General features: G+C 37.5%; 1 protein-coding gene across 1 annotated transcript in view; it reads right to left on the bottom strand.

Moving 5' to 3' along the window:
* Nucleotides 1-2041: 2041 nt before the first annotated feature.
* The window catches only part of LOC102199257 (cadherin-10-like), a 25346-nt gene continuing 10025 nt past the window's right edge, over nucleotides 2042-17362 (bottom strand). Inside the window, exons 3-12 of the mRNA XM_005730417.1 lie at nucleotides 14611-14905; nucleotides 12581-12700; nucleotides 11291-11458; nucleotides 10968-11149; nucleotides 10106-10359; nucleotides 8984-9120; nucleotides 8769-8890; nucleotides 7637-7745; nucleotides 6719-6970; nucleotides 2042-3349 (exon numbers count right to left, since the gene is read on the bottom strand). Coding sequence (XP_005730474.1) covers nucleotides 2859-3349; nucleotides 6719-6970; nucleotides 7637-7745; nucleotides 8769-8890; nucleotides 8984-9120; nucleotides 10106-10359; nucleotides 10968-11149; nucleotides 11291-11458; nucleotides 12581-12700; nucleotides 14611-14905 — 2130 coding nt within the window. The 3' untranslated portion in view covers nucleotides 2042-2858. The remainder of the gene's footprint in view (nucleotides 3350-6718; nucleotides 6971-7636; nucleotides 7746-8768; nucleotides 8891-8983; nucleotides 9121-10105; nucleotides 10360-10967; nucleotides 11150-11290; nucleotides 11459-12580; nucleotides 12701-14610; nucleotides 14906-17362) is intronic.

Raw genomic sequence — 17362 nt, 5'->3', positions numbered from 1 at the left:
AAGGTAAAAATAATAATAATAATAATAATGGATTGGATTTATATAGCGCTTTTCAAGGCACCCAAAGCGCTTAACAATACCACTATTCATTCACTCTCACATTCAGATGAGAGAAATGTGACAAGTTAAAACAGGTCTATAAGGTCTACAGCTCTATAAATGTACCCCTGCAAATCCTGTGGTAAAACACTTTTTTTTTTATCACATTTTGCAATATTTGCTATGTTTAGCAGTGAATGTGACATTATATAAATTATAATTCAAATATTTTGTGCTCCTAAAAAAATGTCTTTCATGGATCATGAATTTCAAGTATTTTAACCCAAGATCTGATGTGTAGGAAACATTTATGTGTCTCAAGACATTTGTTATAACCATATTGACTTGCTATCTGCTAGATCATAATCTGATCACAACAGCAGGCTGAAATACTTTGTTTGATGAATAGCACCCATCATTATTAGGAGCTGAAAGGTGATCAATAAGAAAAACGTATGATTACAATTATGCAGCAGTTATGCTATGTGCTGTCTCTAAATCATTGTGGTCAAAACTACGCCGGAAAGTTAACAAGAGTTGCTTGCTTATGGTTTTGTACAGACCTTGGATCCACAAGTCTATTTTTTTCTTTTTTTTTAAAGTTAACAAACTGTCTGCTCTCACGTACAGAAAAGTCATGACCACAGATAAAAGGGCAGACGCATTGTTTCCTTATGTTGACTGCAGTCTTGGAAAGCACATTGCACTTAACAAAGTGCCTAACACAAAATGTCTACATCTATTAAATCAAATAAAAGTTAATCCAGTACAGAACATGTTGGAGGTGTTGGTTGAACTTTTTATGAAGTCTTTGCACAGAATAGAAAATTTAACATCTCTGCTTTCTACTCACTGAAGGTTTTATAGCTCTTATATTGGATTTATTAGCTTGCACATAATCACCACTTAACATTATGCAATTAATAGCTGCCTTATGAAATACATCTTTGTTGTTAGGGATGACGGACAGCTTGTACATAACTAAATAGTTGGTACTTCTACAGAGTATTTGTAGGTATCTTTCAAAATGGTTTTAAATATTGGAATTTTCAGTTTGCATAAGAACCATTGAGCTGTTTTGTGCTATGAGAGCTTCTATTTTCATGTCTTTCATTCTGATATGGTAATAGCTATGATAGGACGTATGATGGTATTAAGCAGCCATTACTGTAGAACCATGCAGCTTCCCTTTGCTCAGCTTTTCTTCAGAGGTAAGTTACTTCAGTTGCACCTCTATTGTTGTCAAGAAGAAATGTGTTGATCTGCAAAAATGTTTCAGAACATAAAAATATAAATGACCAGACAGGCATTTGACAACTGTTTTAATTTGCAAGTACTTCCTCTTGGTGTGGTTGGAATACTGAAAAGTGCTTAAAAGTAGGACGGCACCTACATAACTGGCACTACAGCAGTGAGATTGTAGGTGTTAAGATCTGTAACCTAATGAAGCAACATAAGAAAGACATTGATGGGAGGTTCTCCAAAGCCACCCACTGTTACCTTCTATTAAAAATAAAATGCAGATCAGTGTGAAATTAACTACATAGAGTTTGGTGTAATGTTTCTAGGAAAACGCAGTTTGCTGCCCGCAAGGGAAAGGAAAAAACAAAACCCAAATACATTTTCAAATCCAAACTTTCGTGAAAATCCAAATGAAAATCAGAAGAAGTGAGTCTCTGAATTGTGTACTTTTCTAAATACTCCATATTTCTCCAAATACAGATTTATCAGGATGGTGATTTATAGCACAACTACCCGCTTCTTACACTGTCAGTTATTTTACACATCATATCTGCCAAGCCCAGTTTAGTACCTCTTACAGATTTGTTCAATTCAGACAGTTTGTCAATATCAGATCCAACATGTTTTTACTCAGTGAATAGCTACAGTTCTCTGGTTATTTCTGTATTTCATCACAAAAGCAGTTTAATGAACCACATTAGTTGAAATTACGTAACTGGAAATGTGTGGTTTCTTTTTTACATTGTTTTATTAAGAAAATAAGTATAAAAATATAAATATAAAACAATATGACTCAGCATTCAAACAGCATGAATTCAGTGTATGACAGTTTTCTACAACATACACTTTCCATTACATGTTACACCTATATGATGAAATGAATTCACAGTTTGACAAATAAACTGCACCAACCATTCACATGAACATTGCTTGTCAAACAGATATAGCAAATAGTATATAGGATGTCCATCGTTAAAAACATTTTGTACATGTACAGTATTTAATGGAGCTGGCTCGAAAAGCCATTCGACTCCATCCCTATCCCACCCAAACCCAGTCCGGTACCATTAAACATTGATAGTATACAATACTACTATCGCTCATGTCAATTACAAAACACATTGTCCACATCATTGTTCACAAAAAATCCTAAAATTCAAAGGCATCTTTACTGATTATGACCAAAAACAGTAAAACTTTGAGATTTATACTGTATCTCCATTAAGAGAAAATTCTGCACAGTTCAAGTCTTAATTTTCATTTTAGCATCCACATGTGGATAGCAGTGATTTTTGTTTAAGTGTGTGTGTGTGTGTGTGTGTGTGTGTGTGTGTGTGTCTGTGTGTGTCTGTGTGTGTGTTTATTTTTGTGCCTGCACACACATTTATGAGAATCAAATGGACAACTAGTTAACTAGCAAGCTAGCTAGCAAACTAGACAAACAGATAGATAGCTTGATAGGCAGACAGACAGTCAACTAGCTGGCTAGCTAACTGACTAGACAAATAGCTGGGTAGCCAGATAGCTAGATAAACAGACAGAGAAGCATGGACTTGGAAAAGAGAGACTATCTTTGTCTAAGTTTCTCTGCCAGGGCTCTTCCCTATGTACATCTCTGCCAACTTTTTGAATTGTGGTCCCCAGTTGCTGAGGTAATCATATTCCTGGTCCCCCTCAGTGGCAGCGGACTCCAGGGAACTGAGGGATTCTGCCAGTGACCCAGTGCCCTCATAAGCATACGTGGCCAGGGAGTCATAAGGGGGTGCTGTTGGATCTGAATCATTCTCCTGAAGCCTCCCATTAATGAAGTCCCTGACATCCGTGTTATCCTTTATAGGTGATGTCCTCCGAAAGGGAAACAGCATTTCGGGTATGATGTCCCTGCGTAGCTTGTTAGCATCCATCACCTCTGGGTTGCGCAGCGTGCCAATATCAAAGGCCTGAGTGTCCTCCTCTCCACCCCCTTCATCGTTGTAGCTGACAACGTTGTCTCTGACATCCTCTTTGGAGATGATCAGAGGCTCCTTCTTCCTCTGTCTCCTCAGGGCAGCAAACAGCACCACAATCACTACACAAGAATCAGCGGGAAATGCAGAGAGAGAAAGCACAGCATAAGATGTCTGCCTCCGAACATGTGTCATGCATTAAAGAGCACAGGAGAGCAAAGGCACATAGGGGAAACACATTTGCTACCAGTGACAAATCCGCAACACTGCCTCAGGCATTCACCTCCTATTATTGAAGATTCAGTGAAAAAGCTTTTTATTTCTTTCCCCCTTGAATGTTACATTCACTGTACAAAATGCACGATGGTTAGAGGACCCTTTTTCATTCTCTAACATGCATCCTCATCTTTTTTTCTCCCCAGTAGTAAAAGAGAATAGGAGATTGCAGAGTGAGCATGTTTTCAGTGAGTGACAGTTTTGGAAGAAATGTATTATTTTAAATTAACCTGCTATTCATCAGATAAAAAGATAACACAGGTAGCATAGTTTTCTACTTGCATCCCACTTGGACGTTAATTTTAATGCCTTCAGGCTATATTGCTGAGTAGTGTACTTTAGGAACATTTGTGATTGACCAGCGTCATTTTTTAAGGAGATGCAGCAAGATATGGACCAGCTATGACGAACTGTTCCAGCTCAGTGCCTGTCTTTTGGAGTCAAGCAGAGGTGAATGAGACAGTCTGTCAGGGAGCTTCAAGCGCGAAAAGCGTTGGATAATGAGCAGATGTCATGATATTTTGCTCAAGAGGAGAGTGCAGAGTTTAACCTTCAGCATACTAAATTTGTGCAATGCGGTCTGCCCTGACAGAATTTAAAATTTGGAATTAAAGCAGACAGACACAAGAAAATCTGGTGGCTTGTATTAGAAATTTAGTCACTCGAGGAATACACCAAACTCCAAAGCAATATTTTGACAGAAGGAAGGAGGAAAAGGGTCAAATTCATCTCATGAAAAAGGTTAGGGACAGAGGAGTAAACACATACACATTCATGAGGACAGATCTGTACTTGTCTTTTATTTTGCCCTCAGCAGTTTGCAAGGAATCCTAAGCCTTAAGTGCTTCTATCAAGTATTATGCTGACAGAGGAGGTAAGGTTCAGTGATGGTTGAAACCCATTACTTATTGGACATGCACTTAAAAAAATACTCCTACATGTTTTTTAAAATTCTCCTCAGTAGAACTGCTACTGCTGTTCCCTGACTGCGGATCACAAGGACTTCTGAAAGAAATGCTTTATTACTTAGGAAGGAGCATACAACCTTACCTCCCAGAGAAATACCGACTGTTTAGTTAAGTGGTTTTATGTCTTAATGAAGGGTGCCTAGAAGCACCATTGTACTACTTTTTGAGACAAAAGTAATTATGTTTGATTGTTCACATTTTAAAAGGAATCCAGAAAGACCCCATGTTGCACTTTGCTACCAGTTATATAATTTAAGATATTTTAAAGATTTTCTCAGGGTCCTTGATTCTATTTGTTATCCATACCAAATGTAATAGTCTGTTCAAATGTCTAAAATTGCATAACTCCTTGTGTTCTCAATAAGCTACTTTGTACCCTCAATTCTCCTTAAGGAGAACATTGCAGTTGGTATTTTTGGTGTTAGCGTTTTCATCTCATTTAGTAACACTAGTTTAACACGTAACTAAGTTTCCATGACAACTGGAACCACCTGGTTTAAGTGCTGATGTGTGGCATCCTTGTACTGGCCACATTTGTTTGCATGGAACATGGTCACTGGTATTACAAAGGCAGGTTTCTATTTTAAACCTTTTTTGTATAAGCCATCTTCACTATGGTTTGCAAGCTTTTTATGGTCATCAGCCAGCTCATATGAAGTAGACTGAGGCACTTCACTCTGTTATTGTTAAAACAATCCGTAATGTTTGACTGTGAAATACTTAAATCAGCTATTCTTTAGTGCAGGATTTAATCATTGTTTTAACATATTAAGATGCTAAGCTGCTGCCAGTCAAAGTGGAGTCCCTAGATAGAGTGGCATCTTTTAGGGAAAAAAAATTGGGAGTCCAACCTTTTAATCCATTCTCTGTTTATAATGGCAGACCTTGTGATAGAAGAGAGATTCGGTTTTTCGACTCCATGCGGCCACTTAACAGTTGAGCACTTAACACTTGAGCAAACAAGTCACTCTGGTCCATGTTATTGACTTTTTCAGCCAAAATTGCCTGCAGCATGATGCTTATAAGGCCTGCCTGGGGTGATAATTTTGCATTTTGGAGTTATGGTAACTGCTAATATGCCAAAAGAACAGCAAGTTCTCAACATAACCATGGTAGCAATGGTAATGAGGTTGGATAAGAAGTAGACAGATAACTAAACATGTGTACCAATGGGTTTGATGTGACCTTCAAAGACAGGTAAGCTTCGATTTAAAAAAACAAATGAATAAAAAAATCTTCACAGACCTCTTCCAAAAAACAATGAATAAAACTAGGATCAGCCAGAATTCTGTTCATTTCAATAAGTGCTTTACTTGTAACAATGTTTCTTAAATCCAGTTTCTTTGTTGCCACATCTCATAAACCAAGAGTTCTTCCATGGCAACAGATGTTCTTTAGCTAACCTGATGATGCTGTGGTGTTCTGGGTTTCCACCAGAAAATCTTTTACTCCCCGCAGGTTTTTCCTGGATCTTATTTGCTTAAAATATAATATTATATTGTTTTCTTCACAGTAGTCCTGAACTTTAAAGTCTCCTTACTGCTTTTATTGCTCACATCTCACCCCTATATTACACTTAAAGCATAAAAATGTCTTGCTTTGTACATACACCTTTACCCTCAGTGTTTTTCCATTAAGTGGATACTTAAAAAACATTCTGGTTTTCTACATTTTTTTCCACTGTTTAATTTTTGCTCATTTGTAACTAGATATGTTACACCCCTACTTTATAGAGTTGTGCAACTTGTTAAAATACGGTAATAGAGATGGAGCTGCAGCTGTTTTTATTTTGAATGATTTATAATTGTTTTCGCTGACTTGAATTGAATATGAGAACCGAGTTGCTATTATTTGCACTGAATACTGTTGTGCCTAAATGAAGAAGCAAACATTACAAGAATAAGAAGTTAAAGTTTTCATGATCCCATGAACGAGCCATCCATTGTCAGTGAACAAACTGGTCACTAACACAATAAAGCAGGCCTGGCTAGTTACCCTAAAGAGGGAATTTAGTTTAACATTATTATTATATTTATTCATTTTTTAATTATTTTTGGTCAAGACTTTTTACTTCTTTCATTAGACTCACAAAAAGCAGAGAGAAACCCCCCCCCTCCCCGCCTCCCAAAAAAATCTGATTTCATAGGCACCTTTAGGCAACTGCTGTTGTGATTTGACTATTATAAATAGTCAAATCACAACTCAATTATATAAATAAAACTGAACTGAACTCAAGAGTGAACTTACTGAGAAGGATGATGACACAGAGCAGTATGGCCACTAGAGCTCCAGTTGTGAGACCATCTGAGAAGGGCAAGACCTCAGGGTTACACGACTGCATGTTTCCACGGCTGTCACAAGCACACACGCGCACGATCAGTGTGCTGGTGCTGCTCTGAATGGGGTAGTCGTTGTCAGAGATCACTACAGGCAAGAGGTACATGCTCATCTCACGGCGGCTGAAACCTCCCCTCCGTGTCAGGATATTGGCAGTGTTATCTGTGGAAACATTCAGACCTTGTCAATGACGAGATTTTAGAATAGCTTTCTTTTTATTTCTGTAAATAAAGGCTTTTATTATAAAAGAGCAAATTGCAGCTTATTAGGTAATTGTAGACATCTTCATTCAAAGGCACAGTAACCTGGTCAAAGTATGAAGTTGTGTTTGTTTGTTGAAATTGTGAATATTTGTCCTTGTTATGAGTCTGTTATGTCACATTATCTTACAGTATACATGCCATTATTTAAAGTCTTAGACTAAATGGAGAAAACTGAAAAAAACATGTAAAGTTTTCAGACCTGTTACTGCATGGCTACTGAACAACCATTGCATATCTTGTTTGAAAAGCTTCATGAGCATTTCCACTTTCTTGAAAAGCAAATATTTTCTATTGTAGGGCAGAGAAAATTAAAATCTGTTTGTAACACAGTGCAGTCCAATATATCTGACTGTGAAGGTTGGCATTTCCACTGTGTTTATTGTGCAGTGAAAGATAATTGGCAATCAACTAGAGCTCTTCAAGAAAGAGTACAAAAATTACAACATCAGAAAAAAACCCTGTAATCGCACAAGGCTTTTGATTTTGAATCATTGTTTATTAATGAGGATGTATTTATGAATATTTCTAAGAGTAAAAATGGTGAAAAAAGAGAAGAATATTTTACCTTCCCTGTCATCAATGGTAAAATTGGGATTGGTGGGACTTATACTAAACACAAACTTGTGTCCCACGAGAGGTTCATCTGTGTCAACAGCACTTATTGTCTGAATCAACTGTAAAAAATCAGAACAAAAGGTTAGGGCAATGCATTAGAAAGCATATGCAATTAATATCGTAAAACACTAGAATAACTTTTAAGACATTTGTCAGTTTCATGATTTGGGATATTTAATGAAACACAAATATGAATTATGAAGTAGTGTGGATGAGAATTGGTCCATTTACATGGCTACAACTCAAACTCTAAATTTAGACATTTAGACAGGGTCAAGACGATCAACTGAAGTTCAGTATCAGAATAGGGAAGAAAGGTGATTTAAATGAATTTCCACATGGCATGGTTGTTTGTGATACATGGCCTGGTCTGAGTATTTCAGAAGCTGTTGATGTACTGGGATTTCCCTGTATAACCTAGAGTTCACATAGAGTTCACAGTATTTTCTAAAAAACGGAAACTATCCAGTGAGCTGCAGTTCTTTGGGAGAAAATACCTTGTTCATACCAGAGGTCAGAGGAGAATGGCCGGACTGCTTTGAGCTGATAGGAGGGCAACAGTAACTCAAACCAAACCAAGGTATGCAGAAGAGCATCTCTGAATGTACAGCAGCAGAAAACTATACCAGGCACCACTTCCATCAGTTACGATTAGCAAACTGAGGCTACATTTCGCATTGTCTCAACTAAAGTTAGACAATTACAATATTGGAAAAAGGTTTCCAGGTCTGATGAGTCTTGATTTCTGCTGCAAAATTTGGATACCAGGGTCAGAATTTGATGTAAACAGCATTAAATTTCCATGTCAGGTGCTTCCAGCAGGATAATACACTATCCCAAATAAATAAAGTAGTTCTAAAGCAGGGTTCCAACAGCATCCCAAGCCAATACAAGCAGCAGATTTAAATGTAATTGTGTCATGAAAATTGTGTCTGGGAACACAGTCGCATCTAAGTATTTTCTGTTGTGTGAATACTTATGCAATATATGCAGCTGACGAATTTGACCCTGTGCTTCAGTGCCATTTATATATAGCCTTATTTTGCCCATGAAACCATGATAATGACGGAAACCACTGATACCTGTCCTGCCTTGACATTCTCACAGACAAATGTGTCGTAGGACATGGCAAACTCGGGGGCATTGTCATTGACATCCAACACCTTGATGAACACTGGCACTCGAGTTGTCTGACGTGGATTATCTAAAATGATTACATAAAATAATTTCAGTTATTCAGGCACAGATGAAAAATTATTATTATTATTATAAATTGGATATCAAAAACAACAATTACTTATTTCTGTAGCCACCACAGAAATGTTGTGCCATTTGGATGTTTCTCGGTCCAGTGCTTTCAGTGTTGTGATGGTCCCATTCACAGAATCAATGTTGAACAGCCTCTCCAGATCTGTGTGTCGATCAATGGAGTATCTGCAAGAAATAACGTAGTTATTCTTACCAGTGAGATAGAAGTGCTCACAAATCTCCAAACAGACCAAATCATGTTAACTCTACAACAGATTAGTGTTATTGTTGTTGTAAAATGAAGACCAGTTAAAAGTCATTCTGCTTGCACGGGGCTGTCTTTATGAGAAAAAACACACTAACGTCCTTATCTACTTAAAATTGTGTTTTACAAAGTGCATTAATTCCTGCAAAAGAAACTGCTTTCCAGGCTCCCCATTGTCAAAAGATGATACATCTTTCTGTGAGCCTGCTCATTTGTCATAGTCACCTTTCATACACAAGTGAAACTGGAATATGCAACACAATACGCCATGTGGCATTGGCCAAGAGCAGCATATCTCTGTGTCAGAGATGGGCAGGCGCCATATGTGTGGAACGGCGGCGCTGAGCTGTGTGAATCGATACAGCAAATTAGGCTCTTTCACTTTGACTTTGTGCAGTGCCACAGAGGGCTTACATAATTCCGGGAAATAAACAGTCTGTATTCACTTCACAATGCTGCCGCCATCTTCCACTGGGAAATCACCAAGAGGGACCCATGAATAATATTCTCTCCCCCCTTCTACACTGACACATGGCTTGGCTGATGGATTAGATTTAACTAAGTGGGCACATTTTAATCCTCACTCTATAAAACTGATAAGAGGAGACTTTGTATTTCGTCCATGTGTTGCTTGTTTTTGCATTGATTTTATTCTGGTATAATTAAAGCTGGGACAATGAGTTTTGAAACAATCAAATTACTACAATAAAGCATTACACCCAATTGGCTGGTTAGGAAATCTTTGCTTAACAGGCCATTGATTGTTTTGCAAGTTTACAAAATTGCGAGTACCTAATTCCAGATGAAAGGGAATTTGTTGTTGTAGGCTAGGAAAGCTATTTGGCATTTTACTCAAAGAGTCTGGCACAGTGTAAGGCCTCAGCACTTCTGAGCCCTGTAGCATACTTGACTGGCTTGTTGTCAGCATCTGGGTCCCTGGCTGATACCACACCAACGAAGCTGCCAGCAGCCGTGTCCTCGTGCACCTCGATGATGTAAGGGTTTCTGGTGAAAATTGGGGGCTCGTCCATATCCTCTACCGTTACCTTGACCGTGGCGTAGTCTTTGAATTGCAAACCATGGATGAACCTTGCATCCAAGTAGGTATTTTTCACCTCCACTCTGAACTCGTAGTCCCTCTTAGTTTCATAATCCAGTGGCTAGAGATGAAAGCACATCAGAAGTCAAGCTGTAGACGTTTCCATTTAAAAAGAAAGGGGGGAAAAACTATCTGCCTCCAGGATTTTGATGTGCAATTGATTGCTTTTCATTTGTCTGCCTTTATCTTAATCATATTCCAAATTCTAGGTTACAAATCCAAATAAGGAATACTGATCTGGGGATCTTTTGAGAGAATTTGTAGCACACAAATTTTTATATTATTCATTTTACTACCTTAGGGTGATTTTACATTTCAGTTCAAAAATAGGCTGTCATATTCTTCTTACATCAAAACTGCTAACTAATATCTAATCTGAAACTATGCTGTCCTGACTTACAGTTTGAAGTTAAATGATCTTTATTTTAGATATTTTACATATCTTATGTCAAATTAAAATCAAAACCATACTTTTGGGCTATATTTCAAACTTTTTCCCAAATCTGGAATATTCAAACCAATTACAAAATGTGAAATAATGTAACTACTTTTTTTGTCTGATGTTACAGCTATGACATTAGCTGGTTACTTGAACAGTGACTGTGGAAAACACATATAAAATAGTATAAGAAATAGAGAGAAACAGAAGATGAAATAGAATTGAGGTACCTTTTTTATTATGATGACTCCCTCCTGTGTGATTTGGTCAGTGATAATATTAAAAATGTCATGACCGCCAACTATGGTGTACTCCATCTCAGCATTACGGCCCACATCTGGATCATCAGCCTTAATTCGCCCAATAGCAGCTCCAATCACTGTGGACTCGACAGCAGTCACACGGAAGGAATCTAAACATGACATTAAATGGGTAAATCTTTGGTTGCGTGCTTGCTTCATTAATCCATGATCATTTTTATTGTACATAGATTCAAAACTCTTGTCTTAAAATGCTTTGCAAAACAATAAAGTACAAGAGGGAGGCCTCTTACGATTCGCAAAGCGAGGCGGACTGTCGTTTACATCAGAGAGAGTGATGCTGACTGTAGTGGTTCCTGAAAGCCCTCCCATCTGCCCAGCCATGTCTTTAGCCTGGATCACAACCTGGTAGTTTTCCTTGACTTCTCTGTCCATACCAGGGAGAGCTGTCTTTATCGTGCCTGGAAATAAGAAAAAAGAAAACCTTAGTCACCACTTTTGCTGTTTTAAAGATACATTTTATTTTGAGAAATTAGTTCCTCTCTTACTGTAAATGCGATGAGATTATTATCAATTCTGTCTCTGTCGCAACCATGTCTGCTAGAAAATTACATTTATATGCCTCTGATTTAGTTTGCCAATTAAGTTTTCAAGGGAAATCTAATTGCTGCCCGGATTATGTTTCTTGGCAATGTTTTTTTGTGTCAGAAGTGCTACATTTGTATACCAGATGCACGATGCAGTACTTTTCTCTGTTTTTTCTTTTCTTTTTTATGATTACACAATATAAGCATTTTGTTTAAAGTCCTTAATAAATGTAATTTTAGTTTGGTTTTACTTACTAGAAATAAATTATGTGACAACCTCTGTAACATTGTTGAGAACAATACCTTTCAGGGTCAGCTTATGGTTGGAAATAGGGAATTTTAACCTGCTTTGTGAATACAGAGCCCAGTTGTTGTGATCGAACTTTCTCAAATCATTTTCTTCTTGAATTATAAGGTAATCGCTCTGTAAATAAGACAGTGTGCAGTTGTTTGTTGCTTTAACAGGGCTTGGTTGCATCAATCTCTGTTTCCATCTGACACTGAGTGAATGCTTAGAGATGAAATTGACATTGATCGTCCCATCTAGCTCTGTTTGGTACGACAGCCTATCAGCCCACTTCCCAAAATGTCAGGCATTACTTATATCCAATTTTAGAAATGCTGTACGTAAATAATGGGACTAATGGATTTGAAAGGTTTTGTCTTATTAATATTTTATGACTCACAGACAAAATGTTTGGTTTCTTCCATGATATATGCAAGATGAAAGATTACATGGCTACAAGTACCGCAGTGTTCTTGTAAATATTAAACTCTTACTTTCCTGACAGAAAACTCGAACATGAACACTTTTTTCAGCCAAACACAAACACAATTGGAAATTTCAGCTGAAATTAGTGGAAGAAATCAATCTTGCACTTATTTGGATTAATAACCCTGAGAGTCAGATGAATCCCCCTTCTTCCGATTTAATTCTCACACACATTGCAACACATTAGAAGCTGCTTCTAAGAGATCCTGCTGCGTTTGGCTTACCATTTTCAGAATCCACAGAGAAGTAGGGCTGTCCCTGTAGAATGCTATACACAAGCTTGGCACTGTTCCCATATGTTTGATCATCAGCATCAGTGGCAGTTACAGTGACAACAGATGTACCTGCAAAACAAACATCGAAAGTCAATTTTAATTGATTCTGTTACTGCGCTTATTAAAACAAGACATGATCAAGTAACTGAGTCAACTTTTGAAATTTACCTCCATTTGTATAGAGAAAGTTTTCTGCAAATTTGACACTCATTTCCAGAAAGCCAGTTGCTCAAAGTGACCATTATTAACGCCATCAGTGCCCTGATATTGTTCGTATTTATTCGACGACCGGGCCTCTGAACAAAATCAATTTTCTCCAAAAAAGCAAGCGTGCCGAGATAGGCGAGTGACTAAACAGTGAATCAAAATTGATAACCTACACTTTCAGACTGTGATTAGATCTCATCTGGATCCACAGTCAAAATTATTACTTTGATTAAACCCAGGTAATGGGTCTAATTTAAATAGCAGTGAGACTAAAAAATGATGGTTTGTCAAGCCTTAAGGAAAGAATACTCTCTCTGTCTCATAAATCAAACCTGGTATGAAAAGATGTAGTAATAACATACACATTTAGTTTTTCAATTCATGCCATGCAGTTTTGACTAATGACACGCCAGCCCGTAGCCATTTTGCACACCAATTACTGTCATAAAATATTTTGTGAGAAGCTGAAACTATAATAATAATAATAATCCCCCAAAAATGGAAAAGGTTTCCCCCCCTTTCTGTTAACAGCCCAAAGTGTGGAGAGATAAAGGTACAACTGACATGCTTTTATGCTCGTCTAGGTACAATTACCACTCAACTAAATCATTTTTATTTATGTATTTTTTATGCGACTGAAAGAGTGTTTGCAATTACTAATTACCACCAGGACACATACACTGGGGACTCTAAAGATGTGTCTAAAAAAAAGTTCAAGCTTCGAAAGAACTCAGTTCCTCTCAGATATGCTGTCACTGAAATCACTTCCATATTAAGTCCTGTATAATCCACCCAAGCGTTTCAGTAGTGCTACATTGCGAATACTGTCCTTGGCATTCAGGAGACCTCTGCCGTGTCCTGTTTGGGTCTAACGGTCTCCGTGCATACTAATGAACCCTCGAACATCTGTCCCACTTAGTCCCAGCACTGATAGTATAAAAGGAGGCTGCTGGTTTTTTTTATAGCTGGGTGACTTGGCTAACCAGTGTGTTCAAACTGAACATATAAGGAAGTTTATTAGTCCAGAGGTGGGTAGCGGTGACACTGAGCCATCCTTTGCCAGTCTTTGAAGCTAGGACGTCTAAGAAAAATGCATTATGAATTCCAAATGGAATATAATTTTTTGTCATATAGGCAATTGGGTTTTGATTTACCCTTGATTGTTCCCGTGTATTAATTTGTGGTTGCATAATTGAGGATTGATTTCAAGTTGCATGCATTACTTTCGTAAGCTTTGTTTATATTCATGCCAACTGGCTTATTTATATTACTTGAATGGAATGAAGTGGAGTGCAATGAAGCAAATCCTTAATTGGAAAGACTGTGACAATCTAAACTTTTAATATTTCTACCGCCTATTAAAAATGGCAAATGGCATTACTTGTTATGAATGCCCAATGAGCCTGACCGTGTGAATAACAATCGCAAAACAGCAAATAACTGTGAAAAAAGTGAACACAGCGTCACATTAAACCAAACCAGCTGACTGATGAATAGTGGCTTGCTTTTTCTACATTGCTTGAAAATTGTTTTGCCATATTCTATTAACATTATAATGGCATCAATTCTCAGATAAATAAATGTGGACTAATGGTTTTCCTTATAGATTTAGAAGCTAAATATGATCTTTAGTTAATTGTTTAGTCCAATGAGGATGCGATTTTTCAGAGCACAAATGGCCAGTTTTATTTTGTAGCTATCCAGCCAATTAACAGTTGTTGATTTAATTTTGTCCATTAATCAGTGTTAAAATTAAACGAACCATAACTTACCCACTTCAGACATTTCAGGCACACTAGCAAAGTAGATTTCCTTTGCAAACTTTGGGGCGTTGTCATTGATGTCATGAATTTTGATATTAAATTCAGTGTCAGGCTCCAGCTCTGCATTGGTGTTTCTGTCCAGAACCTTTGCGTTCAGTGTGTACATGGCTTTTTCTTCTCTGTCCAGCCTCTTTGTGGCGTGAATATCCCCAGACTTCTCATCAATCAGGAACAAGGTGCCTGCCCCATCTCCAGTCAGGATGTACTTCACGTTGCCATCGCCCTTGTCCATGTTAGAGTGCAGCTGAAAATCAGAGAGATCCATATTAAAAATTGAAACGAATCTTAAGACAGACCTGTACAAATTGCGTTATGTTGTATGGGTGTGTAATTGGAGGAATTGCACACTCTTCCGTCATGGACTTCAGGCTGACAAGAAAGCTTCAGCTTTCAGTAAGACGCATTGATTTTGTGTAACCAGTGGCGATAAAGTACAAAGCTATTTAAAATTTAATTCTACTTTTGAACACTTCTCCATACAATAACAACAGTGCTTCTCAATTGCTAACATCAAATGTAGTTGCTGTTGTTAGTTTTTCAAGCCTTTGGAAATGATCTAGAGAACTTTGCTTCTACATTTCTCCCTAATTAGATTTTCTTTAACTTTAAACAAGAAAAAAAAAACACTGCATGCACTACTGGTAGGAGGGAAATGATTTTTTTTTGTATTGCCCTCGTCTTTCTCAAGTTGGCCAGTTTTTCCTCTTTTGCCAATTTTGACTTTTGTTCCTTTGTGAAATAATTGTTGAAACCCATGAAGGAATCTGGTTCAGTCTTTGAAAATGGTGCCTTTGCACCCAGAGTATCAAGTGTGGCGCACTCCATTACTCCAAATCAAATTAGTCGTGGATTTTTCTTCCAGATTGTGCCTTTGAAAAATGATGAGAACCTGACCCACAGCAACAATTGCTAAAATTAGTCACCTCTGACCTATCCATCACCTTGAAGCATCTCCTAAGTGTCACAGACGAGTAATGGTGGCATACTGTGACAGACACTTGATTCAAGCTCATTACTGTACTGGATCTGTCAGCAGATATATTTAGAGCACTATCTCATGGGTTCACATTTTAAATGACAAGTAGTTAGGGACACAGAATGTACGTCAGTAACTTATTAATATTAATATCTGCATGCTGTGAAGAAACTAATTATTTTTTCCTGCAGTTGGAAGAATAATGTCAACAGTACAACTCCGGATGGAAATCAGAAATGAATTACCAGAGTGGTAGCTATTCTCAGGTAGAATTAAAAAATAAATAAATAAGGATGCATGTGAAAACAAGATGCTGTCAAGTTCAGATGAACAATAGACACAGCATTTGGCACTGTGTGGGGAAATATTTTCAAGCAGATGATCTCTATTATCCAAAGGCTATTAAAGAGAAATATCAGTCAGCTTGAATTTTCACATATATTTGCGTTCTGAGACAGTCTGTTCATTGTTGGTGAATGTGAGCCGTAGGCCAGTGAACCAAGGATTTAAGATGTGTTATGGATGTGAAAGCTGCTACTGCTATTGACTATGAATGACAGTGTAATTTTAGCAGCCAGGAAACTGTTTGTGTGAATTTTTGCATTCAAATAGGCTTCATATGTTGGCTATGCGCAATTGCACTCTTCAAAAAGAATCTATATTTCCACAGTCACCTTATCGTTAAAAATAATTTTTCATATATTGGCATATAGGTTATAGGAGGGTTAGCTCACTACGCATCACTGGAATCCTGTGCAACATAAGAAGAACATATTTCATTATTGACATTCAAAACTGTGACTCCTCGCATACTCTTGTGTGCTAACACTGTGATAATTAGGCCAGCGCAATTTCAGACCATGTCACACAGCAATTGCATTTTTTTTTTCATCTTTTCATGATATTCTCACATTTTTTTTTCATCTGATTATTACCATATTTTTCAGGCTTGTTTGTTAATCCAGTTAAAAGAAGGCTGAGAAGCAAAAACAACAAACAATGAGCCATCAAAGGAGCCTAAACCTGTGCAGCCAAGCTGTCTCAAAGATAATAGGAATTTTACAGTCTTTGCAGAGCCCTGTATTTTACATATTTCCCTTAGTCTAAATTGAACCCCCACCCCCCACCCAAGCCCTTTCCCTGTGCACTTGTGCCAATTATTGGATGTCGACATAACGTTCCCTTCATAGCCATGGGTAAAAGAAACATTTTCTCCCCATGGCCATATAGATTTCTGACTTAGTGGAACTGCAAATAAGGAGGGATTCTGCACAAGTAAGCAATGTTAGGAAAAGATACCACAGCATCTAAAAATAATAGTGTTTCTGTTCTCCTGTTGTCAGCAAGGCAATGAGCCAAGAACATGGGATTTTAGGATTTTATTTCTTTTGGGATGTCCTATAGAAACTGCACTCAGTACTGTAATGCACTTTAATCATATATATATATATATATATATAAATAAAAAAACATGATTGCCCTTTATTCTGAAATATTGTGGTTTGTAGACACAAGTTTATTTATTACTGTGGAGCAGGAGAGGCTGGGCCTGTTTAGTGCCTGAGGCTTGTAAATTTGTGCCAACTATGTTGCTGCAGCTGGGGGCCAGAGATGCCAGTGAAGTGTAAAAACATTTTCACCTCTGAGCCACTGAGTGTCGAACAGCGACAAACTTGAAATATAAAAAAATGTTGGTTTTAATTTTGCCCTGATTTTTTTTTTTTT

The sequence above is a fragment of the Pundamilia nyererei genome, unplaced genomic scaffold, assembly GCF_000239375.1.
Source record: "Pundamilia nyererei isolate P.nyererei 1_Seehausen unplaced genomic scaffold, PunNye1.0 scaffold00037, whole genome shotgun sequence".
Taxonomy (NCBI): domain Eukaryota; kingdom Metazoa; phylum Chordata; class Actinopteri; order Cichliformes; family Cichlidae; genus Pundamilia; species Pundamilia nyererei.
The sequence above is the reverse complement of the archived record's forward strand: the minus strand, read 5'-3'. Positions and strand labels throughout refer to the sequence as shown.